Genomic DNA, 27,070 nt, shown 5'->3' with positions numbered 1-27,070 from the left:
GCTAAAGGGCAGACCAACCACTGTTTCTTGTATATTTAAGTTTCCCTTTTGAGTTACACACACATATTGGTAAAACGTTTTTTTTTCTTTTTCCAAATTCTACTTTTCACTTTTTTCTTTTAAACCGTAATACTTACTCAGCAGTCTTATTCAATAAAGTTAACCAGAGACCTTATTTTACTTTTAAATCATTTTTTTTTAGTAATTGATAGTGATAGCTTGTCAGTTGGTTTTATAAATCATTACTTCAAATAAGAACAATTTATATCAGTAATCAGTCTACTAAACAAACTACTAAAAAAAAAATGCTACTAAACAATCAGATTAATTATTTAATATTTTTAACTAATGAATAGTTGTGTAAAGGCCATGCTAAAACTGTAAGCATATAGCAGAATTTTAGTATTTACAAAAAAATAGCAATGTTTTAGATATTTGATCAGTCAGACAAATAATACACTTTGAGTTTAATTTGATTTGAAGATGATTATAAAATATTATTAATGGATAAGCTAAATGTAAATGTACTATTCTATGTGAAAGGTTCAAGGTTTAGTGAAAAAATGTAAATAAAATAAAACGATTATTACTGTTATGAAGTGCGAAGATTTATTGACAAAATTCTAATAATTTTTTTGGAATCCTTCCCAAGTGCTGCAGTGGGCACTATTAACTATAACGTTCAATGGAAAATGCTCCGGAGTCAGTTGAGAACTTCTCATCAGGTTTGATTGACTGCTGGCTCTGGTCCCTAGTCCTGTACAATGAACTAGCGTTCTGAATATGTGCTTCTGATACCTAGAAACAGAGCGAGAGAGAGTCAGTTAGGCATTCATTGCCATCATAACTGGATAGATGTAATGTTGTTGGCGACTTGCTTAAATGCAAACCTCTTCAAATTTCTTTGCCGTCGAGCTTCGTCAGCTCCTTTTAAGAAGTTCAGCAGAATTATATCACAAAGCACTGTACCCTAAAATAAAGAAAAAGTGTCAGTTTTGTCTACTTAAACAATATGACATGAACAACATGAAACATGAACAATAATAAATGAACACATTACGAATATGCATCCATAATATAAAGCTGGCTCCGCAGAATGAGCCTCTGCTGACTGTGCACGCACCTCTTCCGTTTGGAGAGGTGTTTATACTTCACATGCTCGCACTAGTATTCTTTGAAATGACAGAGACGACTCAGAGTAACTGTTCTATAAACTATTAGGAAACAGCGTAAGAAGTAAGGTACACACATTTAAGTACACAAGAAGTATAAACCAAGCGCTACTGACTGTGCTTGCATCTATTAAAAGGGTAATACAGTCAGAGTCAGTGAAATGTGCCTGGAATTCGGGCTGGATGGTTCTAACTTAGTCTTGATTTGTCTGCTCAATTGCTCAGTCAATCAAGTCATCTTTCTTACTACACTGTAAAAAAAGTAAAAGCCTGACATTTTTCAGTATAATCGACATGGATGTTTAAGTTATTTCAACTTGAATTATGTTAAACGTCTCGGTTACCTATATGTATGGAGACGTACGTTGTACCGACGAATTGGGATCAGTTCTGGGAGCCCCTATCAGCTTCGAGATATAGAAAACGGGCCAATGAACATTGGCGTGCATGCTTTGCATATCGCACCCCACCCCGCTGTGTGGGTATAAAGTGTTTTTTTTCACTGAGGAGCCGAACTGCAGTGATGGTACAGCAACTGTGGCGATGGGACGTATGTCTCCGTACCCTCCTTCAGGGAAAAAGGGTTACATACGTAACCGAGACGTTCCCTTTCAGTTGGTCAGTACGACGTACGTCATACCGACGAATTGGGATCCCTATGGCAAACGTCACAGTTACTACCACTTCCAGCGCCCTGCGGGAGTCCCTCGGACCCCGTCTAAACGGGCGGGGAAATTCCTGCAGGGAGAGTCACACTGCCATCCCACAAGACCCAATAAGTGGACTATTGGATAACACTGGGAAAGCGTGCCTCTGGAGGCCGCTGCGGAAGCCACACTACCCCGAAAGGGGATGCCATGTGGAAATTACACGTATGGACTGGTCGTAGGCAGTACAACATACGGGTGTCCCAGAGGTGGCCCCGGCCCTGTTGGGCGGGGGACAGTCACCGCACTGAGCTCTGCCGAGGGAAAGACACGGGCTCTCCGTAGGGAGCCGTAACATGGAGAATACACATATGGGACCCAGCCTAACACAAGTTCCACAATGCATATGAGTGTTAGACCTGGCGTCAGACGGTGCGCCACGTCTGACTGGCGCGGGTTGCGGAGGACTCGACAGGGTTCGCCATACTGGGGAATTCGACTGGAGCATATAAGCGCACATATCCGTTCCATGAGGAAGGGAGTGGCGCAGCAAGCCTACACTAGAACGGGCACTCCGGTGCTACCGACTATGAGAAGTGAGTACACCGGAAGATACCAGTTCTAAACATAGGCTATAAAATCTAGCGAACGTTTTGGGGGTCGCCCGCAGCCCTACAGATATCTGTCAGCAAGGCACCACGAGCCAGCACCCAGGAAGAGGCTACACCCCTGGTGGAGTGGGCCCTAATCCCGAGCGGGCAGGGCACGTTTTGGGACTCATACGCCAAGACAATGGCATCCACTATCCAGTGGGCCATCCTCTGATTGGAGACAGCCTTTCCCTTCTGCTGTCCTTCTTGCTAAACAGTTGCTATGGTACTTTGTTTGGTTGCTATGGAGTGGCTTGGCACCATCCCATAATGATACCCCAAAAGCTCCTTGCCAGTATGAATGATATAAACCAACCCCCATTCTTCTATGACATTCAGATAAGTTCTGATGCAGAGATATAGGTCTTGATAAACGGTTGCTAGGCTACTCTGTTTGGTTGCTATGGAGTGGCTTGGTAGCATCCCATAATGATACCCCAAAAACTCCTTGCCAGTATGAGTGATATAAACAAACCCCCATTCCTTTATGACATTCAGATGTGAAGATATCCACTGTGGATTTGGATTGCTAGGGTCCTCTATAGTGGTTGCTAGGGCGTGGCTAGGAAGTGTTGAAGGTGATTTGTGATTGGCTGTTGATGCCCTGAGTCAAACAAACCCACCCTTATGTTTCTATGACACTTCTATTCAAAGATATCCCTTTGATCTCTTTCAATGGAAGTCTATGGGATCGTTTGCTAGGGAGCTCTAAATGGTTGCTAGGGCGTGGCTTAATAGCGTCACCATGACCCTGAGATAGTGATTTGTTGTCTGAGTAGATTGAGCCCACCCCCTTGTGTCTGTGACTCTGTAAACCAGAGCTATGGTCAATACAAAATTCCTATGCGATTTAAAGTTGTAGGAGAAACATGCGTTTAATAGGGCGACCCTCACCATTATAAGTCTATGGGAAATTTAGCAAATTTTGGGGAGCTCTATTGCCCCAGGGGTAATACTTATACCCCATTAAGATGTATGTTCTGAGAGATCCTGTCGGCCTCTTCAAATTTCGTATAAGGAACGAGTGTTTTCGAAATCCTCGGTCGGAGCTACGAGTAGTCAAAGTTTTCGCAATGTTAAGTCAATGGCACTTTTCGGCTACTTTTTTGCCCCTGGGGGAAATATCGCACCCCCGATCCCTCAAGGGGGTCACACACCGGACGCGCACATTCTATACGCGCGAGCTCGATTTTGAATCGACTTCTGACAGAAGAGCTGCACAATGGGTGAGTTCTTACTTTATTTATTATTATTTATTTATTATTTAGTTTTAATTTTTAGTGAGTAATAGCTCACTGTTGAAGGTTCATTAATGAAAATCACATTATGTCTGCTATTGTTCTGTTGTATCGTTTGTCTAGGCAACTGTGTTACATAGTAGCATATTATTTAACTATAGCTCTGTACCAGCTTAACTTTTTTAAACCAAAACACCAACAATCTAGGGTTTTTAAAATATTAACGCCAATTTATCTTATAAAAATGTTTTTTACCAACATTTAGGCAAATTAACATTATTATTTTTTTTTGTTGTTGAATTTTTCAAGAGTTAGAGTAACAGGAACAACCTTTTTCATAAATTTGTCATTTAAACTTCTACGTTACTATTTATACATTTTCTTGCCTCACGTTTTTCAGTTCATGTCTTTAATTTTACCTCATAATTTTAATTAATTTTCATAGATCTTTCCTTCAAAAATAATTACTTAAGACCTTATATTCATATTTCATTATTTTGTTAGACAGAGTGTAAGCCACTTCTTTGTTACTTTCTTACTTTGTTTCATCTGCAAAATTTAATCTGATGGGCTGATTTGCCACCATTACTACACTTTATGGGTGGGAAGTTACAGTTACATACAAAATGGCCCTGCTGACCACAATTAAAACTCTCTGTCCTTCAGCAACTGGCATGTTTCAGTCTAGTTCCCAGTCAGTAAGGCGGAGCCTAAAGCGGCACTCGCTCGGACAGTCAGAGAAGAGAAGAGCGCGCGAGAGGGGAGGGGGCAGATAAGACTGGCTGCTCACACATTTTGGTGTTTTCGCTTTTTCAAAAACAATCTCAAGCCCTTTTTTCAGACTACAACTCAATTCCAGTGTAACAACAACGACTCATGAGTTTAATGTCTCGGGGAATAATTAACTCAAAAGGGATTTAATATTCAATATTCATGAATTTATGAATATGATTTGCCAGTTGTTCATTACGTATTAAAATTTTCCGATAGGGAAAATCGTTTAATTAAATACAAGTAACCCTTTATGAAATTGCTTGAAATTATCCTACTAAGTTTGTCCTGCAAATTAGTTATAGACTTTTCAAATCAATTCTCAATAATGGATTACTGCTTTTCGAGCGCATGAGAAACATTAACTTTACTGATCAGGATAAGTTCAATATTTCAAATGGTCATACAGTTTACTTTACTAACATAGTAGCATAAGCAGTTAGGTAACGTTTAGATCGCAAGTTTCATTGACTTTGTGTATGTGGCAGAATAACAGATTCAACTCATTAAATGTCTTTTGAAGGTTTAATAAACACAGACTAAAAATAACACTACAATTCACACAGAAAGTACATACTAAATATGCATCAAGAGAGTAGAAGTATAGATATTAACGAAAGAATACATAAAAGAGAATAATGAATAGACTGAAGTTAGAGAGAGATAAAAGAGAGAGAGAGAGACAAAGAGAGGGAGAGAGAGAGAGACAAAGAGAGTGGGGGAGGGTAAGAAACAACTTTCCTTCAGTTCACCACATACGACCTTCACGGAGTTAATTTATCCCAACGGGAGAATAACACACCCTCTTTACAGCAGTAAGAAATAGAATACTTGCATTCTTTTTGGTTTCGTTTTGGCTTCTCGCTTGTGTGCATGTGTGTCTGCGTGTCCGGCGGTCCGGCGGTCCTTTCCGAGGTTGGGAGGGAAGCGGCTGTTTGCTTTAGCGATGCTTCGTGTTCTTGAAGATCGGATTGTAGAAGAGAAGATTTTTGGAAGAGATGAGGCCTGCTTGGAGGGCCTGCATTGGTGGCATGGCTTAAGTGCCAGCCCCGATGACGTGTTGGTTCAGCCAGAGAGAGAAGAGAGAGAGGAAGAGGGGGAAGAGCTTGTCTTCACTGGTCTTTTAAGGTCTGGAAATAGTCCCACCCTCCAGGGTTAGACTTAACCAATGAGAGTGTTGGGATTTCCCGGCGGGAAATTCCTCAGCAGAATTTATAGCTCTTTGTTTGAAGGTTCGACTCAGTGGGTCTCTGAGTCTTCATACTATAATTAATGCAACAAACACACACTGCATTTTCTGAATAAGTGATATACATGGAAGTGTAAGTCGTGAAGTGAGCATTAATTTGATAGGAGACATGACATATATGAGGTTATCTGAACTAGTACTTTGTTAAGACAAAGACAAAAAGATGCCAAAATACCATACAGAATAAACATTTTACAAGACAGTTATGTGTTTACATATAATGTCCTGGGGTGCATGTTCATTTATAGATGGTTTGTCTATAATTTGAGGCAAAAGCTCTGTGTCTCTGTGTCAAAAGCTCTGTGGCCACATTCTTTCCGGCCATAAAACACCTTATCAGATGGTTTCCAGGGTGACTGAAGAATCTCCCTCTGTTGTGTTGGGGGAAGGTATGCTAGTGAGCACAACTTTCAAAACATATTTGTTAAATGTAACTGGCGATTGTGTGTTTGATTCGCCTGAGTCGCTACACCAGTAATTTCAGACAATTTATTACGTTTGGCAATCAGACTATACCATCCCTCAGTAATCTTCTGGGATTTTTCTTTCAGGGGTTAAACCCCACCCATTCTACAAATTCATTATTAAGCACTCTTTGTTTGTAGCCAGTCAAGTTGCTATTTAACTTTTCAGTCTGAATTAAAACCTTGCTGCCATGTTTAAATTTTTTTTTTATTAAAATGTTCTGCAAATTTCTTTTAAGTGAGGGCTTCAGAGCAACGCTAGTTACAGCATTTGCTCTCTTTCATTTCAACATATTATCAAGACTGATCAAGTTACTGATCATCTCACAATTATCAGCCATATGTTAGTCAAAGTTCATACTCACCGAAACAGCAAGAGATGGAGGCGGCGATCTTTACCCAACACAGCTGTGGCTTCTGCGTGATGAAACTGCAAAGGACACTTGTACGAAAACGTCACACATACTGGTCCGTGCCAATTTGGGTCACAATTTATATTTTACTCGGGATCGTTCCAGATGCATCCCTGGCAAACAACTCCTGAATCTATTTTTATTTTGTTTAACTAATAACTAATATTTTATTCCCTGACTGCCTGATTCACTAATTTCTAAACTCTAAGTTCGGGGATCCCCTTATCTGAGATGGAAGAGATAGCGCAGGTTTGCGATGCCTACTGGACTCACACACCGTTCCAGGGACGTACTCCTGTAGGGGTAGTGACCGCACTAAATGCCCACCGGGGCCCCCTTTCTTGAGTACGCTTCAATGCGCTGCCTTCTACCGTTAACCGTAACGATGCCATCAGCGACTTTACTTTATACTATCACACAAGTATAATCAACTCCTCACTCCTATCGAAGTGAAGCTCTCTCGTTCCCCTTTACCATCTCTTCCAATCATCCTGTAATATCCTCAGGAGGCTTACGAATGAGAAGTATCTCGTTCATAGTATTCAGGAGGCAGGCATTAGCTGAAGTGCCTTCATGTGGGGGAGGCTTTGGGATGACTGCACTCTTGAGATTGATGCCATGAAGGACCAGTAGGTGGCGGCCGTTACACTGTTTGCAACGCATTTTCAGATTGCACTCTGAAACCTGATGATTCCTCCCACAATGCCAGCATCTGTTGCAGTCCTTTATCAAGTTTAGTTTCTGCTCAACTGTAAGCTGCTTAAAGTTGTTGAAATTGTTGAGGGAGTGTTTATGATGGTCAGAGTAAGGGCAGTATGGAGTTGAAGTAGGTTTGTCGGTGGACGAAGTCATCTTTGTCGGTGGAGGTGCTTTATCTGTGCCAAACAGGACGGTGGCACCTTTAGCGAAGGGCTTAGTGTCTCTGATCACATCTCGTGTTCGTACTGGATATCCAAATGTCCAGATATCGTACTGGATGTGCAAAGCGTCGAAAACTTGACCGAAGTTCATGTGGCAGTTTTCCTATGAGCCTGGAGACATGAGAGCCACACTGCAACTCAAAGGTGCCTTTCCTTCCTAGTTGCTCTAGCATACCAACAAGGGAACGAACTCTGAGGGCGAAAAGTCGGAAAGCTTTAATGTCCCCACTGGCTATGTTTGGACCATCCATGATCTCTGCTATACGTTGCAATGCGAGCTGATGAGGCTGACCATATTGCTGATCCAGTGTTGCCATGGTCCTTGTGAATGGTTGTTGTGAATGACTGTAAGAGTCAGCAATAAGCAGGGCCTCCTCTAGTTTAAGGTGGTCAGTGAGTATTTGGAATTTAAACCTTTCCGTGGCAATTGCAGGGAGAATGTTCTCCAGGGCTATCTTGAGCCGTGAGAATTCCCTAGGGTTCGGATGTACAAAGTCTGGAATTGTGGGGGTCGGACCACGGTACATCTGCGCTAGCTCAGGAGGGACTGGGCTGGATGTTCTGCATGGCAGGTAAGAGCGTTGGGCAGATTCAAAGAGTAGAGGGGCTTCATTCTCTGGCTCATATGATGCATAACGATTTTGTCTATAGGGCTCCTCAACTCTGGAGTAATAAGTCTTTTCCTCCCTTGTAGCACCCCATTTGGCATGATCAGAATGTGACATATGGTGGGGAGGATGTTGCTTTGCTCTGGGTACTGCTATTGGAGCTAGAAAAGACTCAGCACAGTGCCTGGGCTGATCTGACTCAATAGGCATGAATCGTGATGCTGGCACTGGTGCAAAGCTCTTATCCCTCTGTTGCGTTCTCAGAAAACTGCGTGGCGCAGGTTTAGGTCGTATAGGAGGGACAGGAGGAGAAGACTGCTCTACAGGCTGTCGCTGCTCCAGTTGGATCTGTAGCTGCTGCATCTGTCGTTTCAACTGAGAAAGTTCTTGTGAATACTGATCTGTAGACTGTTGAAACGTGTCCCTTTCGTGCTGCACCGTCTGCAAAGTCTGTATCAGATTATCATGGCAATGCGTAGATCCCTATTCTCATGCTGGAGTATGCTGGTTTCCCATGGTTCATCTTCAGACCACTGTTGAGGACTTTCAAGCTCTTTGCGCAGTAGTGATGGTTGAGTGATACCAGCTGCACCTTCCTCTGGTTCTGGGCTAGGAGGCACTGTAGGATGAAACTGAGATTGTGGTGACATGGGTTGAGGAAACAGTCTTGGGAGAGTGAAGCCGCTGAGGTCATATTCTTCATATCGCACGGGGAGGGCTGTCTTCCTCCTGACACGCACGATCGGCTCATCTTCTTCATACTGTGACATTTTCTATAGTAAATCTGTCTCCGGCTCGAAGGACCATGTAAAAAGGATGGCTATTAGAAGCTCTCCTGATGTGAATTTGCCGGTTGATAACAGACCCACTACAGAGCGTCCGGTGAGAGACGTTTAACACAGAAGATCAGGTGTACGGGAATAACCCATTTATTGTCACCACAACTCAGTACATTGAATAAATTCTTCTTTGCATGTGTGTGTGGTTTTCTACATTTGGAAGATAAAAGAGAAATAAGTACAAAATAACAATGACAAATAACAGCAATCCCAATAAATGGGAACAGTAATCTCCACAAGGAATATTTAAATACAATGGTTAATACAGTAAATAGTAAGAATGAAATGTGCCATTATATAGGAAAATACACCAAATTACTGATATAGTGCAGTTGAAATTCGACACCTTTTAGCGCTGAATGCTGAATACAGAGACAGAGCCGCTCTGCCTAGCTTATTAGTAGCTACGCATGCGCTTACAGAGTCCTTTAACTCTTGGAAATGAGCGATATATACAGTCTTGTTCAAAATAATAGCAGTACAATGTGACTAACCTGAATAATCAAGGTTTTTAGTATATTTTTTATTGCTACGTGGCAAACAAGTTACCAGTAGGTTCAGTAGATTGTCAGAAAACAAACAAGACCCAGCATTCATGATATGCACGCTCTTAAGGCTGTGCAATTGGGCAATTAGTTGAAAGGTGTGTGTTCAAAAAAATAGCAGTGTCTACCTTTGACTGTACAAACTCAAAACTATTTTGTACAAACATTTTTTCTTCTGGGATTTAGCAATCCTGTGAATCACTAAACTAATATTTAGTTGTATGACCACAGTTTTTTAAAACTGCTTGACATCTGTGTGGCATGGAGTCAACCAACTTGTGGCACCTCTCAGCTGTTATTCCACTCCATGATTCTTTAACAACATTCCACAATTCATTCACATTTCTTGGTTTTGCTTCAGAAACAGCATTTTTGATATCACCCCACAAGTTCTCAATTGGATTAAGGTCTGGAGATTGGGCTGGCCACTCCATAACATTCATTTTGTTGGTTTGGAACCAAGACTTTGCCCGTTTACTAGTGTGTTTTGGGTCATTGTCTTGTTGAAACAACCGTTTCAAGGGCATGTCCTCTTCAGCATAGGGCAACATGACCTCTTCAAATATTTTAACATATGCAAACTGATCCATGATCCCTGGTATGCGATAAATAGGCCCAACACCATAGTAGGAGAAACATGCCCATATCATGATGCTTGCACCTCCATGCTTCACTGTCTTCACTGTGTACTGTGTCTTGAATTCAGAGTTTGGGGGTCGTCTCACAAACTGCCTGTGGCCCTTGGACCCAAAAAGAACAATTTTACTCTCATCAGTCCACAAAATGTTCCTCCATTTCTCTTTAGGCCAGTTGATGTGTTCTTTGGCAAATTGTAACCTCTTCTGCACATGCCTTTTTTTTAACAGAGGGACTTTGCGGGGGATTCTTGAAAATAGATTAGCTTCACACAGACATCTTCTAACTGTCACAGTACTTACAGGTAACTCCAGACTGTCTTTGATCATCCTGGAGGTGATCATTGGCTGAGCCTTTGCCATTCTGGTTATTCTTCTATCCATTTTGATGGTTGTCTTCCGTTTTCTTCCACGTCTCTCTGGTTTTGCTCTCCATTTTAAGGCATTGGAGATCATTTTAGCTGAACAGCCTATCATTTTTTGCACCTCTTTATAGGTTTTCCCCTCTCTAATCAGCTTTTTAATCAAAGTACGCTGTTCTTCTGAACAATGTCTTGAACGACGCATTTTCCTCAGCTTTCAAATGCATGTTCAACAAGTGTTGGCTTCATCCTTAAATAGGGGCCACCTGATTCACACCTGTTTCTTCACAAAATTGATGACCTCAGTGATTGAATGCCACACTGCTATTTTTTTGAACACACCCCTTTCAACTAATTCAACTAATTGCCCAATTGCACAGCCTTAAGAGCGTGCATATCATGAATGCTGGGTCTCATTTGTTTTCTGACAATCTACTGAACCTACTGGTAACTTGTTTGCCACGTAGCAATAAAAAATATACTAAAAACCTTGATTATTCTGGTTAGTCACATTGTACTGCTATTATTTTGAACAAGACTGTACATATTAAATAAACCATATGATAAATAATGGCACAGAATATGTCTTTGCTACATGACAATGATATATGTGAGGAAACTGGTATGTAAATATACACACAAACATCTTTACACGTTAGTTCGCATTTGTCACTCACATTATACACACTCGAGGCAATCGAACCGGTCCTCAACGGAGTAAGAAACAATATATCTATATCTATATATATACATAAACAGACTGCTACTTACTTTGCAGGCACGCACACAACTTTAGCAAAGATAAATCGCTACAGTACAGTTCGCATCCCATCACTGATCGATCTGACTCAACTTAGTGGGCGGGTGCACTGCTCTGCGCTGATTGGCTCGCTGGATGGATGATGCGATTTGGTATACTAAAATATATATCAATATAACCTTCCTGGTGGCCTTTTTTACATCAAATGTCCTTCAAACCAGAACTAACCGCAGCAATTCAAACATAAACATCAGAGAAGCGGTAAATGAATAAAATTTGAAAATGCCTATGAAATGTTTCTTGCCTTGACAGCAATGTACTGTTCTAAATGTTTAAAAAGCACTAAACAGTTGTAATCCTGTTTACCACAACTATCTGTTTAACAAACAGAAACAAGCTTAAAACTAATTACATTTAAACACCCACATCAACGCTTGCATGTATCTGGCAGTGGTGCCGTTTTTTCATATAATATTTAAAAAAAATATGACGGTTGTCGACGTAAAGAATTGTGGGTTATCTGCAGCAGCGAAGGCTACACCTCATACACACTCCGAATTCCTGTGAAAGAAGGGCGCATTCGAAGGTCGCATTTGGAGTGTCCTACTCATTTTTTTGAAATGAGACGGCCTTATGACACATGCAGCCTTCGAATGCGACCTCCGGAGGACGCACCCTTCCGAAATGAGACACAGCTAGCATGCTAATTGTCAACCAGCTTTGATGGTGCTGGTCCTGACAGAAACTGAGAAAGACCATATTGTATTAAAACTATTTCTTTATTCAATCAAGTAATGAGATCATTGTATTAATGTTATTTCTGGTTTTAGTGTACTACTACTTCCTTGACAGAATAAAGGACACCGTGACTATAAAAAGGACATTTTTGGTGGAAAAAAGTGTTTTACTAAAAAACACTTTACTGAATTGACAGTGAGTTTGGATTGCACTGATTTAAGAAGGATGGATAATGGTGGCGATGTCCTATTTTACTATTTGCTAGAAAATAACTCACCTTTTTCATTCACCCTAACAATTATTTTTATAATAAAAGTCATAAATATGAAGATTTATCATGTTAATATAGGCTAAACTGAATTTTGTATTATTAAAGCTAACAACTCTTAATTGATAACTGCTGATTATTGTAAAGCACAGTAAATCATGTAGTCTTTTTCCATATTATATGTGATTTATTATGTAAAATATAAGATTTTGTGTGTGCATCGTTTGCTGGCTTTTCAGTTTCACTGAAAGAACTGTAAATCAACAAGCTATTAATTATTGTTTCCCTTCCATCCCTTTGCTTTTTATGTGCCTAATGTGAGAATTGATCAATCTAATGAAAAATTAAAACCTAACTAAAGGATGACTTTGAAGTATTCAAGTATTACTTAATCAGATAAACAATAAATAAATAAATAAAATCAACTGATCAATTGATTGCAAAAGTTCTTTATTATCATTTTAAGGAAGAATTGTTTTTTTGTGTTTTGTTTTATGTGGGTTTGATGCAGAGAAAATAATTTTATTCAGTAAGTTTTATGGGATGATACTCAGATAAAACTGCTCCATCTACTCCGGGTCTGCTTCCAGCATGTCACGATGTTTGAAGGCGCATATGTAGTTTTTCTTATTATTACAACTCTCGTCATTCCACTTGCCAACCTCTGAAAACGTGACAGACAGTGAAATGAAGAGATTATTGGACCTTTATCTATCATTAGGTTTTTACCAAACATCTATTGTCCTCACAGCATCAATCTCACTATAATACATTATTTAGCCAAACTTTAAGTTAAAATTGAATGTGAATATCCTAACATAACAGTTTTTTTTCTTTCATATTTACCTTTCCAGTTCATCTCTATGCAATCCTCCGTGTTTTGAATGTTGTTGGGCTCACCACTTGCCCAAAATTCATAATCCCAGAAGGAACCATCAAGCCAAATAAATTGACCAGACTGAGAAAGTGAGAAAGATTTATTATAATTATAATTATTATTATTTATTTAAAAGAAAAATGAAGAACAGAAAATAAAACAGCAACCCAATCATTTCGCTTGGATCTTCCCATTTGTGAACCTCTTTATAGTTCTGTCTTTTTTACCTTAAAGAATTCAAAGCCTCCGAGCCAGAAGCGCAGGTTGTTTCGATTAAATTTTTTCACAATGCAGAGCAAGTAGTTATTATCCTTTCGACTATGCACTGACACCAGATGTGCACCAGGGACTTTGCGTCTGCAGTTCATCTGGATATGAAACAAGTAGAACATTATTATTTTTTAAATGGTGGAGGTAATAATGTGGAGAATAATACAACTGAAATATCTTTAATGTAACTGTAAAGAGTTCGTAGATAAGGAAGGAAGAGGACAAGGGGTCGGCTTGGACTGCTGACGTCACTTTTATTTATACACTCAAAATCAACAACGTGCACACTTCAGCGTGTGTCTTTTCCTATGCTCAGTTTCGGTTTCGCTTCCGGGTCGTTCCACTTCCGGGTTCCGGTAAGCTCACTGTCTCAGTGGGGGGAACGTCAGCAGTCCGTCCCTCTCTCTCATGCTTCCGATTCTGCCAGCGTTTTAAGCTCTCACCACGCCCATTACTGGAATAAGAGACAGGTGTTATCAATCTGCGTCCAACCCACTCACTTACCGCTCGTCCCGCGGCTCTCTCTCCCGCTGCAGACCTCGCTGAACCACGCCCCCCTTGCCACATACCCCCACCGCCCGACTCAGCCGGGGAGCCCCCCCCCCCCATTTCTGGAGAGGAAGTCGGCCACAGCCATCTGAGCACCCGGCCTGTGGACCACCTTGAATTTAAAAGGCTGTAGAGCTAGATACCAACGGGTGATCCGCGCGTTGGTATCCTTCATGCGGTGGAGCCATTGGAGAGGCGCGTGGTCCGAACAAAGGGTGAACTTCCTCCCCAGGAGGTAGTAGCGGAGGGTGAGAACGGCCCACCTGATGGCAAGGCATTCCTTTTCTATGGTGCTGTACTTAGCCTCTCTCTTGGAGAGCTTGCGGCTAATGTACAGCACCGGCCGCTCTCCCCCCTCCACCTCCTGGGTCAGTACTGCGCCCAACCCTCTGTCCGACGCGTCAGTCTGCAACACAAAAGGGAGAGAGAAGTCAGGGGAGTGTAAAAGCGGCCCGCCACACAGAGCAGCCTTAACTTGGGTGAAGGCCTGCTGGCACGGCTCCGTCCACTGGACCGTATCTGGTAGCCCCTTTCTAGTGAGGTCAGTCAGAGGGCTGGTGAGGTCCGAATAATTGGGTATAAACCGCCTATAATATCCCGCCAGCCCTAGGAACTGCCTCACCTCCTTTTTGGTCTTGGGCCTCGGGCAGGTCGCAATTGCTGCGGTCTTATCAATTTGGGGACACACCTGTCCATGGCCCAAGTGGAAGCCCAGATACCTTACTTCCACCCGCCCAATCGCACACTTCTTCGGGTTGGCCGTGAGCCCCGCTCCTCTCAGCGACCTCAGGACCGCCCTGACATGCTGCATATGCCGCTGCCAATCGTGACTGTAAATCACGATATCATCCAGATAAGCAGCAGCATATGCGGCATGGGGACGCAAAATCCTGTCCATGAGTCGCTGAAAGGGGGCGGGAGCCCCGAACAACCCGAATGGAAGTGTTACAAATTGGTGCAATCCAAACGGCGTGGTGAAAGCTGTTTTTTCTTTGGACAATGGAGACAAGGGGATCTGCCAATAGCCCTTCGTTAAGTCCAATGTCGAATAAAATCGAGCCGTGCCCAGCCGATCAAGCAACTCGTCAACCTGCGGCATTGGATATGCGTCGAATTTCGACACAGCATTCACCTTGCGATAGTCCACACAGAACCTGACCGAGCCGTCGGTTTTAGGAACCAAAACTATCGGGCTCGCCCAGTCACTGTTGGACTCTTCTATTACTCCCATATCAAGCATGGCACCCAATTCTTCCTGAACCACTTTTTTCTTGTGTTCAGGTAATCTATATGGCCGGCTACGAACTACCACGCCCGGCTTGGTCTCGATATGGTGCTGAATTAGGTCGGTACGTCCCGGTAGGGGCGAGAACACGTCGGCAAACTCCGCCTGTAATTTAAAAAAATCAGCGAGTTGGTACGGTGAGAGGTGATCTCCACCAGGGGCCAGCGCGACTGATTGTGCTTTGATGCTCGCCTCTGGCCCGAGATCATCCTCTCCCCCGATCACCGTTGCCAACAACACTGATTCCACCTCATTCCATTTTTTAAGGAGATTGAGATGATATATTTGACGAACCCCGTTCCTATCGGACCGTATCACCTCATAATCGAGATCCCCAATTTGTCGTGCGACCTCAAACGGCCCCTGCCACTTTGACATTAACTTGGAGCTTGACGTAGGGAGTAATACAAGCACTTTCTCTCCCGGTGTGAATTTGCGTAGTTTAGTACCCCTGTTATATGACCGGCTCTGGCGGTCCTGGGCTTGCAACAAATTCTCTCTGGATAGCCGCCCCAGTGTGTGGAGTTTTGTTCGCAAGTCCAGTACATACTGAATTTCGTTTTTCGCCAAAGAAGGTCCCTCCTCCCAAGTCTCTCGTAGGACATCCAGCACCCCCCGAGGCTGGCGTCCGTAGAGAAGCTCGAAGGGGGAAAACCCCGTGGAGGCTTGCGGAACCTCCCGCACGGCGAATAAGAGGGGTTCTAACCACTTGTCCCAATTTTTGGCGTCTTCCTGAACAAACTTACGGATCATGGATTTAAGTGTGCGATTAAACCGCTCGACCAAGCCGTCCGTTTGTGGGTGATAGACGCTTGTTCGAATGGATTTAATGCCCAATAACCCGTACAGTTCGCGTAACGTACTTGACATAAACGCCGTGCCTTGGTTGGTGAGGATTTCTTTCGGAACCCCCACCCGGGAGATAAGACGAAACAGTGCGTCCGCAACACTTTTCGCCGAAATGTTGCGGAGAGCCACTGCTTCCGGGTATCGTGTTGCGTAGTCCACGATGACTAACGCAAAACGATGCCCCCGTGCGGATCGCTCTAATGGCCTGATGAGGTCCATCCCAATTCTTTTCGAAGGGGGCCTGCATTAATGGGAGGGGGCGCAATGGCGCTTTTGGAGCGGCCAGTGGGTTTACCAACTGACATTCCGGACAAGACGCGCACCACCTGCGCACGTTGTCATGAATGCCTGGCCAAAAAAATCGTGTCATGAGGCGATTCAGCGTGGCCGCCTGTCCCAAGTGGCCCGCCATCGGATTAGAATGAGCCGCCCGGAAAAGCATTTCCCGGCGGCTCTTAGGAACTAACAACTGGGTTGTATCCGTTTTTGTCTGAGTGTCTTGGGTCACTCGATACAACCGGTCTTTTAATATGGCAAAATAGGGATAGGTGACGGGCAAGGCGGGCTGGAGAGACTGGCCGTCGATGGATCGGACCTGTTGGAAGGCGTGCTTAAGGGTCTCATCCTGTGACTGCTCCAGAGGAAAGTCATCGCGGTCCGAGAGAATCAGTCTCTCGATCCCGCTCAGTTCCTCTGGAGCCGTCTCCAGTGGTCCCGTTTCAGTCTCCCCAACCTGTACTCGCGCCGCCCCTATCCGAGCCTTTTTCCCCCAAGCGGCATCCGCACATAACGACCCCAATAAAGCCGAAAAGGCGGACCAATTTGTCCCCAAAATTAGCGGATGCCGGAGGTGAGGACTAACCGCCACCTCTACGCTATGTTTTTCTCCCCTAAACTGAATCGTGATTGGGACGACCGGATACTCCACCACATCCCCGTGCACACACCGCACCTTAACCACGCGGCTTGTATCCAATGCCCCCGGCTGCATCAGGCTTTGATGGATAGAGGTTTGGTTACATCCTGAATCCACCAAGGCCTGATATGTACCCCCCTTGATACTCACGGGTATTTGGTACTCTCCTGCCTGATCGGGGGTGGCCTGCGGGACGTCCGGGACCCGGATCATTGTCCCGATGTCCATCATGGGACATCGGTCCACAAAATGATCCGGGTCCCCGCAACGCCAACAGGCCAGCCCAGGCCTACCTGCCGCCCCAGTGGCGGGGAGTGGGTTGGACAATGGAGAGAGGGAGGAACCGGAAGCATGATCCCCTCCCGCCCCCATCAGCCCCGCCCCCCTAGGCGGGGCCCTCGAATTCCCGAACTGCCCCGGGCCCATCCCGCCCCGGCCGGGGGGGGGGAATACGAGGGGGGCCTGGTGGGCGGGACCTAGGGAGAGGGACAGGGCGAGAGAGAGAGACAGATGGGAGAGAGATAGACGTAGAGGTGGGAGAGAGAGAGGTAGAGGTTAGAGGGGGTTCGCCGACCCCAGGGCACGCCACCATGTGGTCCTCCGCCAGGTTGATGGCCGTCTCCAGCGACGTGGGCCGGTGGCACTGGACCCACTCGGTGGTTCGCTTGGGGAGCCGAGTGATGAACTGCTCCAGCACCACCCGATCGATAATATGGTCCACGTCGCTTCCGCCGGCCAATAGCCACTTGCGGCAGGAGTCCCGGAGCTGCTGGGCCAGCGCGAAGGGCCGGCCGGCCTCGCCCCAGTCCGGGGAACGGAAACGTTGACGATGTTGCTCGGGCGACCGGCCGACCCGCTGGATAATGGCCCTCTTCAGATCTTCATAGACCAGGAGGTTCGCCACCGGTAGTTGTTGGGCGGCCGCCTGGGCTTCTCCAGATAGAAGGGGGATGAGGCGCACCGGCCACTGTGCACGGGGCCACCCGCAGGCCTCCGCCGTTCGTTGGAATAGATCCAGGAAGGCCTCGGGATCGTCCTGTGGCCCCATCTTGTACATCGGCATGTGAACCGGTGCGCCGATCTGCCCGGCGGCCTCGGCGTGAGCCTCCTGGTCGAGCCAGCTCCGGAACCTCTCGCGGTCCTCCTGCTGGCCTTGGACGATCGCTGCGAATCTTCGTTCTTGATCCGTCCTAAGGTCCAGCAGTGCCTGATGTTGCTTGCGGTGCAGGTCCGCGAGGGATGAGATGATCTCCGCAAGTGGGGTGGAGGACGGTGTTTGCATGGCGGCGGCTTGGTCCTGCTTCCTTCCCGGGTTTCGGCACCAGTGTAAAGAGTTCGTAGATAAGGAAGGAAGAGGACAAGGGGTCGGCTTGGACTGCTGACGTCTCTTTTATTTATACACTCAAAATCAACAACGTGCACACTTCAGCGTGTGTCTTTTCCTATGCTCAGTTTCGGTTTCGCTTCCGGGTCGTTCCACTTCCGGGTTCCGGTAAGCTCACTGTCTCAGTGGGGGGAACGTCAGCAGTCTGTCTCTCTCTCTCATGCTTCCGATTCTGCCAGCGTTTTAAGCTCTCACCACGCCCATTACTGGAATAAGAGACAGGTGTTATCAATCTGCGTCCAACCCACTCACTTACCGCTCGTCCCGCGGCTCTCTCTCCCGCTGCAGACCTCGCTGAACCACGCCCCCCTTGCCACAGTAACAATGTAATAATTATTCTCAAAAGTGCTACCTACCTCGGCTTCAGTGAAGTTGGCAGGTTTGTTGAAGTATTTGACACAGTAGCTGCCCACTTTATACCAGTCAGTGAAGCCATGCACATCACATCGTTTAGGCATACAGCAGGACTCAGTGACATTAGTATGGTCAACAGCAAAACCTAAATCACAGAGTCACACACATTACTTTTAGCTCTAGGCATTTTAAAATCATATGAGTAGTTTTTGTTGTGTAAGGGTAAACTTGAAATACTCAGAACAGGCCATATCAGTGAGCATAGAAAATACTTTATAAACAATATACACAAAATATGTAGTCATATGTTTTTGTAAATATTTGCCTTGCCGTCAATTTTTGACTGTAATAAAAGGGAGTTATCAAAAGGGGGGCACGGCAAGGCTAAGGGATAGTGTACAGTCAGCTGATTATTAATGCAAAACAAAACTCTTCAAGGTGAAAGTCTCCAGCTTATTATCTACTTGCCACATAAGTAATTAATTGTATACAAAATAATAATTTGACATTTTATTTTAGATGAAGCATGGACAAGACTGCAAAAAATGATTGCCAGTGCCAAGTAAATGTAAAGCAGATAATGAATTTACACAGTCACTGATATTAAGTTGTTGAGGGAATTGTTCAGTTATTGAACTAAATTGCCACAACCGAATTGAGCTGAATTAGAATACTTAATTACTTCAACTGCTTTATAGAAGAATTTGAAATTGTCTGGTATTTAAAGTATATTGAAAGGTTGCATTAATTATGTTACTTTTTTGTTTATTATTGTGAAGCTAATTTAAAACAATTTCTATTTTTATAATTCCTATAAAGTGTTGTAAAAATACAAATACAAAGAAGGTGATCACCATGAAGTGCCCTTGTTAGCCACCAGAGGGCACTCTAGACCAGACTTTTGCCACTTAATGAAGGACTGCATTTCCCATAACTCACTGCCCAGTCTAATCATCCATGATTGTCTTTAGCTGTGTCTCATTAACCTTATTATCTCACCCTTTAAGCCTGGTTACACAGTCACTCTTTGCAAGGTCTTGTATATCATAAACATAATATACATAAGACGCCTCATAGACTAATGCTGCCTATTGGAGCCATAGATTGGAGCGGACGTATCAGCGCGGCGCCATTAATTTTATGTTTTAATAAAGAAACAAGTTTGATTTTTCACTTGAATTTATTTCTCTCTCACACACTCACTCACTCGCACACACGCACACACACACACACAGACTCACTCACTCACCTTCTCTAACACGTATACATACAAGCTCCCATATATACTGTAACCAGCTCAGAATTATTTTTTAAAGGCCTAAAGTAAACGTTTTAATTCCAGGTCATTCCAGCATCTTACATTACCCTGTTAGGCTTGCAACTGGGACTGGGGAGCTAAAATCCTTTAAAAATAACTGTTTTGCACAGCTTCTTGCATATGCTTGCACTGTAACTCCAGGGTAGTTAATTTTGCGATGTGGTGCAGCCATACTTTGTGAAATACAGACACCACGAATGACACAAGCATGAAATTATAATGATGTATAAATTTTAAAATAACCTAAATTATTGTTCAATCTTACTTGTGAAATGTAATCCCATGCGATCTGGTATCAATATTGCGTTATTGCAACCAAAACTGGTACTGCAATAACTTTCCACTCCCCCCTCCCCCTGACTCGAGGTTGCCAGATTGGCTGCAGGATCCAGCAGGAACGTTTGTAGCTGCAGCTGTGGTAACTAGAGCACAGCAGACCTGGCAACCTGGATGCTGAAACACTGGCCTACTGACTTCGTGCAACATCAACATCAAGATCAATGGTTTGCAACAACAACTTTTAAATGACAATATCCTGGCCGGACTACTGTTGTCAGTGATACAAGTATTTGAAATTATTTCTTGATGTCTAGTGATATATCAGGGCCATTTTATGATTAATTGAAAATATATTTCTTACATGTAGTTCCTTTAAAAATGATAAACTGCACAAAGTTTGCTCCAAAGAGAAAAAGATTATGGCAGAGGAAACTGTTGACAGAGAGAGCAAGGATTGTGTTCTGCAAAGAGAGTTTGAGGTAAATAAATAATTTTGTAATGTGCTGCTGCTGCGGCTGGACACACAAATGTTTAGGCTTTGTTTCTGTTTGATAGAATTGTAAATATCTATTAAAATACTGATATTCTGTCTATAGCTCCTCCCTGAACCTCCCGCTGCCCTGTATCTCACTCTCTCATTGGCTGTCAGTCATCGCCAATGTATTTTTCAGTCAGAACTCCTTTCACACAGCAGGAGTTTGAATCACCTATCCTGACAAGCCAGACCCACATCAAGATGTTTGGTCTGGAAACTCACCATAGACAGGGCTCAATCCGAGGGCCGGGATAAACGGTTGTCTTTCAAACTCCCTCTGCACGCGATAGGATAGCGCTACAACCAACCAGAGCAACGAAGGTGAAACAGAGCTTGTTGATAGATTAAACATTCACCGTATCCGGTCGGCTAAACTCTGATCACATCTTCCCTTTTTAAGAATTAAGTGCCGTTCTTTGTTCTTTTCTCAGAGAAAAGCTTAACTTCAAGTCTTCCAGAATCGCAGTCAAAGCTGATTCGAAAGACCGCCGGCGTTCGCAAGTTTCTGTGTTTACTAGAAGCACGCAAACGCAACTCGGCTGTCATCATTATGCCCCCGCCCGCCGACTCTATACACGATGTGATTGGCCCGTCCAGAGTGAGGGGAATACAGCTCAGGAGGGTATTTAGAGTTCCTAGACGACACTTGCGGGCAGATTAAATTTGCTGCCGCTAGTGTGCGTCTAGATTTCTAGGCTATGAATCGCCGACAGGTCCAGATATTTAGCATGCCGAATATCATTCTCTCTGATCGCATCTTTGATCATTCACACTGCGTGATTGTCACTCGCGTGCACGAGCACCGATTTGCCTATGATCTCGGGAGTTTGTTGCCGATGTCACAACCTGTCAGCGGGTCAAAATTGAGGCAAAAATCGGGCAGTGTGAATTCGGCATTAGGCGTGACCAAAGATAGCTAAAGGACCTAAATGTAGTGATGGGCAGACCAAGGCTTTGTGAAACACTAAAAAAGTTAAAAGCAAATGTGCAATATCGTGTCGAAGCTTCGCCTACACTCGCCTACTGCTGGTAAAAACAGTGTAAATGCAACAAATATAAAGGCCAAACATGCATAAAAACACCTTTTACAAATCTATTGCAAATGTTTTATTGAAAGAGATTTTTTTCAAATGCGATTGATGTTCTTTTATCAATTGTCAGGGCTTATTTTGTTTGTTCCATGGATGGCTAAGTTAAACAGGACGAGACTATTAACTACTATTATTTCTTTTAATTATACTGTCTAATTAAAATGTATAAAACCAATAAATTGATAAAACCATAGATTGTAAAAATTAAATATGGACGTAGAGTCCGTGATGTCATAGGATTCTGAAGAGCAGTTTTGAAGCGTTTAGTAGAGACTAGCTGGCATCATTGCACGTCACTTCCGGATACCAGAAAATGGGCAATAAGGCGGGATGTGGGCGGAGCTGAGTTGATGCAAAGACTAACAGACAGCGGATAAATGGCTATCCACCTGTCACTCATAGTGACCACGCCCTTAATTAGGCAGAAAGAAGAAGAGAAAAGCTTAACTCCAAGTCTTTCAGAGTCGCGGTCAAAGCTGATTCGAAAGACCGCCTTTCGCCAGTTTCTGTGTTTACTAGAAGAGCGCAAGCCCAACTCGGCCGTCATTATGTTAAGCCCCGCCCACCGACTCTATACGCGATGCGATTGGCCCGACCAGAGTTTGGCGTTTACAGCTCAGAAGTGTATTGAGAGTTGCTAGATGACACTTGCTGTAGATAAGATTACTGCTGCTAGGGTGCGTCTAGATTTCTAGGCAAATTTTTTTCTGCTGTGAAGTTGCGCATTTTAACATGGGGCTCAAGGAGATTCTGCTCCCTTCTGGAGCTTGTTCCTAGTGGCCAGTCAATGATTTGCAATTTAAGTTATTTACTTAATGGCTTCAACAGAAACTGGGGGATGTTGCCGCTTGGGTAAAACCCAGAGGGTTGAACAAAAAACACTTGTTCAATTGTTCTCAGTGACTCCACATGATTCATGGGTTCACAGAGAGCATCGCCTCTAGCAATGAACCATTGACATTTCCAACTGTTTCGAAACGTTTTGTGATGAACAGTGATGATGCAACAAAGCCTTGTTTTTTGAAATCTTGTGACTTTGGCAGTTTGGTACGCTCCGAACCAATTGATTCGAAACAGAGGATTCGTAAAGCAACATGAAGATTCATGAAGCAGTGTTTTGAAATTGCCACCACTACTTAAATGTAGCTTAAGTAAGTTAGATGTAGCTAGGCTTCCTCTGAATTTATAGAGTTAAAGTCGTTATGTTAAGGCCTCCGTTCACTGAGCCCAGTCAGGGTGCTATGGTTGCTAGTCAGTCCTCTGTAGGCTAGAACGTCCCATTTAACAATGCTCAGTCTGAACTTTGCAGCCTTATAAAGGCGTGGCAATTAAAGTCAGAGTTCTTCGAAGGATGCATTACTCTGTCCAAATCGGATGTAGACAGTGTAAGCATTCACGCAGCTTCTGACACAAATGTAATTTATTTGTAATAAATACTTTAAGTTTGTTATTTAAAAGTGTTATTTATATGTTGAATTATTATTTTTTTGTTTTTTTTTTGTTTTTTGATTTCATAAAACACACACAGTGTGACAGCAGTGTGTGTAGAAAGTTAGTGCACTCCCCTGAGCACAAGTCCTCCACCTTCGGTGCTGTGTAAGCTAGGCAAGTGTTAATATTTATTTTGCTACAGGCTGTTTTATTGTATATGACAGTGTAAACAACTCAATAACCCTTTGGTCCATTGCATTATAATACCCCCCATAGAAATATTAGCTTCTGAGAAAATATTAGCTTTGCTTCTTATGAAGCCCGAAAAGGTTCACAAAGAGAAGCCAGCTGAAGATGAGAGAGTTTTGGTACTGTATTAATTAGTGTTTAAAATGGTTTTGCGAGGAAGGTCATGTCTGCGATTTGTCTTTGGATGGATGTAGGTGGAGGGCTTGAAAATATTTTTAAGGTGGGCCCACCAGAAAATGTGTTGAAACAACTGCTTTAAGGAATGGGTTTTCACTGTAAAAAATATTGTTGGTTTAACTTAAGAAATTAAGTAACCTGGTTGCCTTAATTTTGAGTTTACTAAAATTAAACTGAGTTGATAAAATGAAAGAAATTGGTTTAAATAAATAAAATTTCAAAAATATTATTGTATCTGAACCACATAAAAATGTGATAAAACATGAAAATAGCACAATTTGGCATGTTTCACTGCATCATCCCAAATAAAACTTAAAACTGCTTACAAACATTTTTAATGATATTTGAATAAAGGTTGTCGATTTTCAAAAATGTTCATTGTATTAACTCAAATTTTTTATTTCAATTAACTCAATTTTAAGGCAACCAGGTAACTTATTTTTAAATATATATATTTCACGAGTTCACACTTGCATCAAATTAAATAGAGTAAAGATAATGCGTGTTTTGCGTGCTGTCCAGTGGAGGGCTCCAGGCTCTGAATTTTTGCCCGAACCCAGAGTACCCCCCCCCACCCCCCCACCCCCCTGTGATAAAGATACTCTAGAACTAGACTGTAATGTATTAATGATTGTGTTGACATCTGATGAGAGTTTAATTAAAGTGAGGACATGGGATGGTGGAGGGATGCTAAGGTAAAAATGGTCAACGAGAGAAGGTAAATCTGTTGTATGTGTACAGCTCTTATCATTGATTAGCTTTATGTGCTCCACTTGTGTTTAATTAGGTTTAATTATCTGACGTGCTCCACTTGTTTAAATAGGTTACATTATCTGACATGCTCCAATTGTTAATTAGCTTTGATTAGCTGACGTGCTCCATTGTTTAATTGGTTTAATTATCTGAATGTACTCCTCCCGAAATTAGTTTGTAAAACTTCCTTTTTTTTTTTTTTTTACAGTATAATAGGTACTTTTTGGAAATTTCAACATAAATGTATTGTTGTATGAATTAAACATACCTCTCTCCGTCGTTAAGAAGTTGCCACCCTCCAAAAGAAGAGTCATTAACAGAACGCTAATGAATCCTGATTTCCACTGCGAGAAAAAAAAACATAAGTGAAATGATTAGAACCATAATAACTTCATTTAGTTAATTTGGATGACAACTGCAAAAAACACTTATTGTAAAATCAATCACTTTTTGTTTCCACTGTGGCAATTTGGCAAACTATTGTCATTTATTCAGTATTATGCAACATATTTTTGTTATTTTTAGGATTGATTGCTAAATAAAAAATGTTAAATACTCGTGGGAATCATATATTTTTTATTACACCGGATATCAAGATAGTTTATTTGTTTGACAATGAGGGTGATTAAAAGTAAAGTAAAAGAAGAAAAAACACCATGTTATATTTGTAATAAATTATATATTTTAATACATCAACGTCATCTGGATAATGTTATCCTTTGAGGGAGCCCTCACTCACAAAAAGGTTGGAGACCCCTGCCCTATATATGAAGTGTTCATTTAAAGTCATTACTTACCATTGTTGTTCTTGCACGTTTGTCTTCTAGCTGTATTCACAGTAACCCTCGTCTCACCTTATTTTATTCCATTCCATTCATTTTCACAACTCCTCCTCTTCTCTTAATTTTCAGTTTTGTTTTGTTTTTACACAGGAAAGCATTTCACAAACTGGAATTACTGATCAATTCACAGTGCACTGTAGTAACATTAATAATTCCATTATATCTAAATGTTAGTCTTGAACCATAATAATAGTAATAGTTTTGTAATCTAGGTCATGATGCATTTTTTAATTGATTTAAACTAAACAAGACATAGAACTTATGGTTGAAAAGAGTTGTGATATCCTCCACTTGACACTTCCAGCCAAAGTAACTGCATCTCACACTGAAAAAAATTTGGAGTGACATTTACTTTAAAAAAAAAAAGTGAGGCAAATCTTTCCACACAAAAAGTGCTTGTAATCTTAACTCGGGCTATTCTAAGTAATATTTATTATAACCACTTATTTTTTTAATGTAAAATACACAAGTAAATTACACTGGAAATACTAATAGATTGTAACTTTCACTCAGATTACTATTGCATCCAATTACAAAACCCAAGTGAACATTGCTGATATTTCTGAGTTCCCGTTCAAGGAACTCGAGCTGCGTCACCGCTATGGGAACACCTCTGCGTGATTGTGTCGTGAAGCACGTATGTAATCAGTCCAATGGAGAGACGGAACGTCATAGGTGGGTGACGTCATCGACCCGGAAACTATAAAGCCTGCCGGCAAACACACGCCCCCAGCTTCTGTTGCCTTCTACCATAGACAGTAAAAGAAATGGACAGAGCGATCCCATTGACGTCAACGGCGAAAAAATGAAGTCAACCTGGGGGCACTCACTTCCTGATGGCTGAGCGAACTGCGCCGGCTCAGACTGAGCGTGACGACGTAGATGTGACGTGAGCCTCCTGTCTGACAGCTGTAGGTCTTCTAGTAGTTGTGGAAAGTGAAAGCTGAATCACGTTGTTTAAATATTTTCTCCCGTTACTTTTGGCTCACTATCGGCTTCTCCCCATTCTTCCCCCTTGACTTTATCAGACTTTATGTCTCCACGTCCCCCCGACTGCCTCATAGACAGTAAAAGATTGCCTGCGAGCGTCTCCTCAGGTCTATACGGTAATTTCTCAACTGTGCGACAGAGTCGCGTTGGTTATGACGCAATCGTTAGCCTATTTTTACAAAAACAGCTTCTGCGGGGCGATAGTGTAAGATACAAGGTAACGGAGCCTTTTATGCATTGTTGTGTTTCTTTAGAAATAAACAATGGACAAATGGAGTCTTTAAACGCCTCTGATGTAAAGTTATTCACTGTCAAAGTGACTCAAAAATGAATGGGAGTATTTACATCTGTATTTTCTACTTTCTTTAGACAATATACAATTTTACAATTAAATGGAAGGTCTGTTTTATTAGTGTTTTTGTTCTATTGTGTGTGCTTGTCTTCAGTAAGCTTGAGAGTTTATTTTAGGCTATATTAGATTTTTAAATGATATTGAAATGATATTTAAATGAAATGAAAATGGTGATAAGAATTATGAAATTTCAGTCGTATCAAAAATGTTGATACCTTATTTTAAGCAAAAATAACTATTTTAATATACATCATTATCATTAAAATAAAGTGATTTTTTTATTTATTTAA

At 42.5% G+C, this 27,070-nt stretch overlaps 2 protein-coding genes across 2 annotated transcripts in view; both read right to left on the bottom strand.

Moving 5' to 3' along the window:
* Nucleotides 1–379: 379 nt before the first annotated feature.
* The window catches only part of p2rx3b (purinergic receptor P2X, ligand-gated ion channel, 3b), a 49,447-nt gene continuing 22,756 nt past the window's right edge, over nucleotides 380–27,070 (bottom strand). Inside the window, exon 12 of the mRNA XM_067441222.1 lies at nucleotides 380–798. Coding sequence (XP_067297323.1) covers nucleotides 670–798 — 129 coding nt within the window. The 3' untranslated portion in view covers nucleotides 380–669. The remainder of the gene's footprint in view (nucleotides 799–27,070) is intronic.
* On the bottom strand, nucleotides 12,757–25,448 carry LOC137073087 (lectin-like). Its single transcript, XM_067441243.1, has 6 exons — nucleotides 25,394–25,448; nucleotides 24,865–24,940; nucleotides 18,766–18,908; nucleotides 13,384–13,524; nucleotides 13,126–13,237; nucleotides 12,757–12,943 (listed from the first exon to the last, which is right to left on the bottom strand). Exons 1-6 carry the CDS (start codon nucleotides 25,394–25,396, stop codon nucleotides 12,849–12,851), a joined length of 570 nt encoding a protein of 189 aa, XP_067297344.1. The 5' UTR covers nucleotides 25,397–25,448; the 3' UTR covers nucleotides 12,757–12,848.

Source organism: Pseudorasbora parva, chromosome 4 (genome assembly GCF_024679245.1).
Source record: "Pseudorasbora parva isolate DD20220531a chromosome 4, ASM2467924v1, whole genome shotgun sequence".
Lineage (NCBI taxonomy): Eukaryota > Metazoa > Chordata > Actinopteri > Cypriniformes > Gobionidae > Pseudorasbora > Pseudorasbora parva.
Note: the sequence above shows the minus strand (reverse complement) of the source record. Positions and strands in the feature narration are given on the sequence as shown.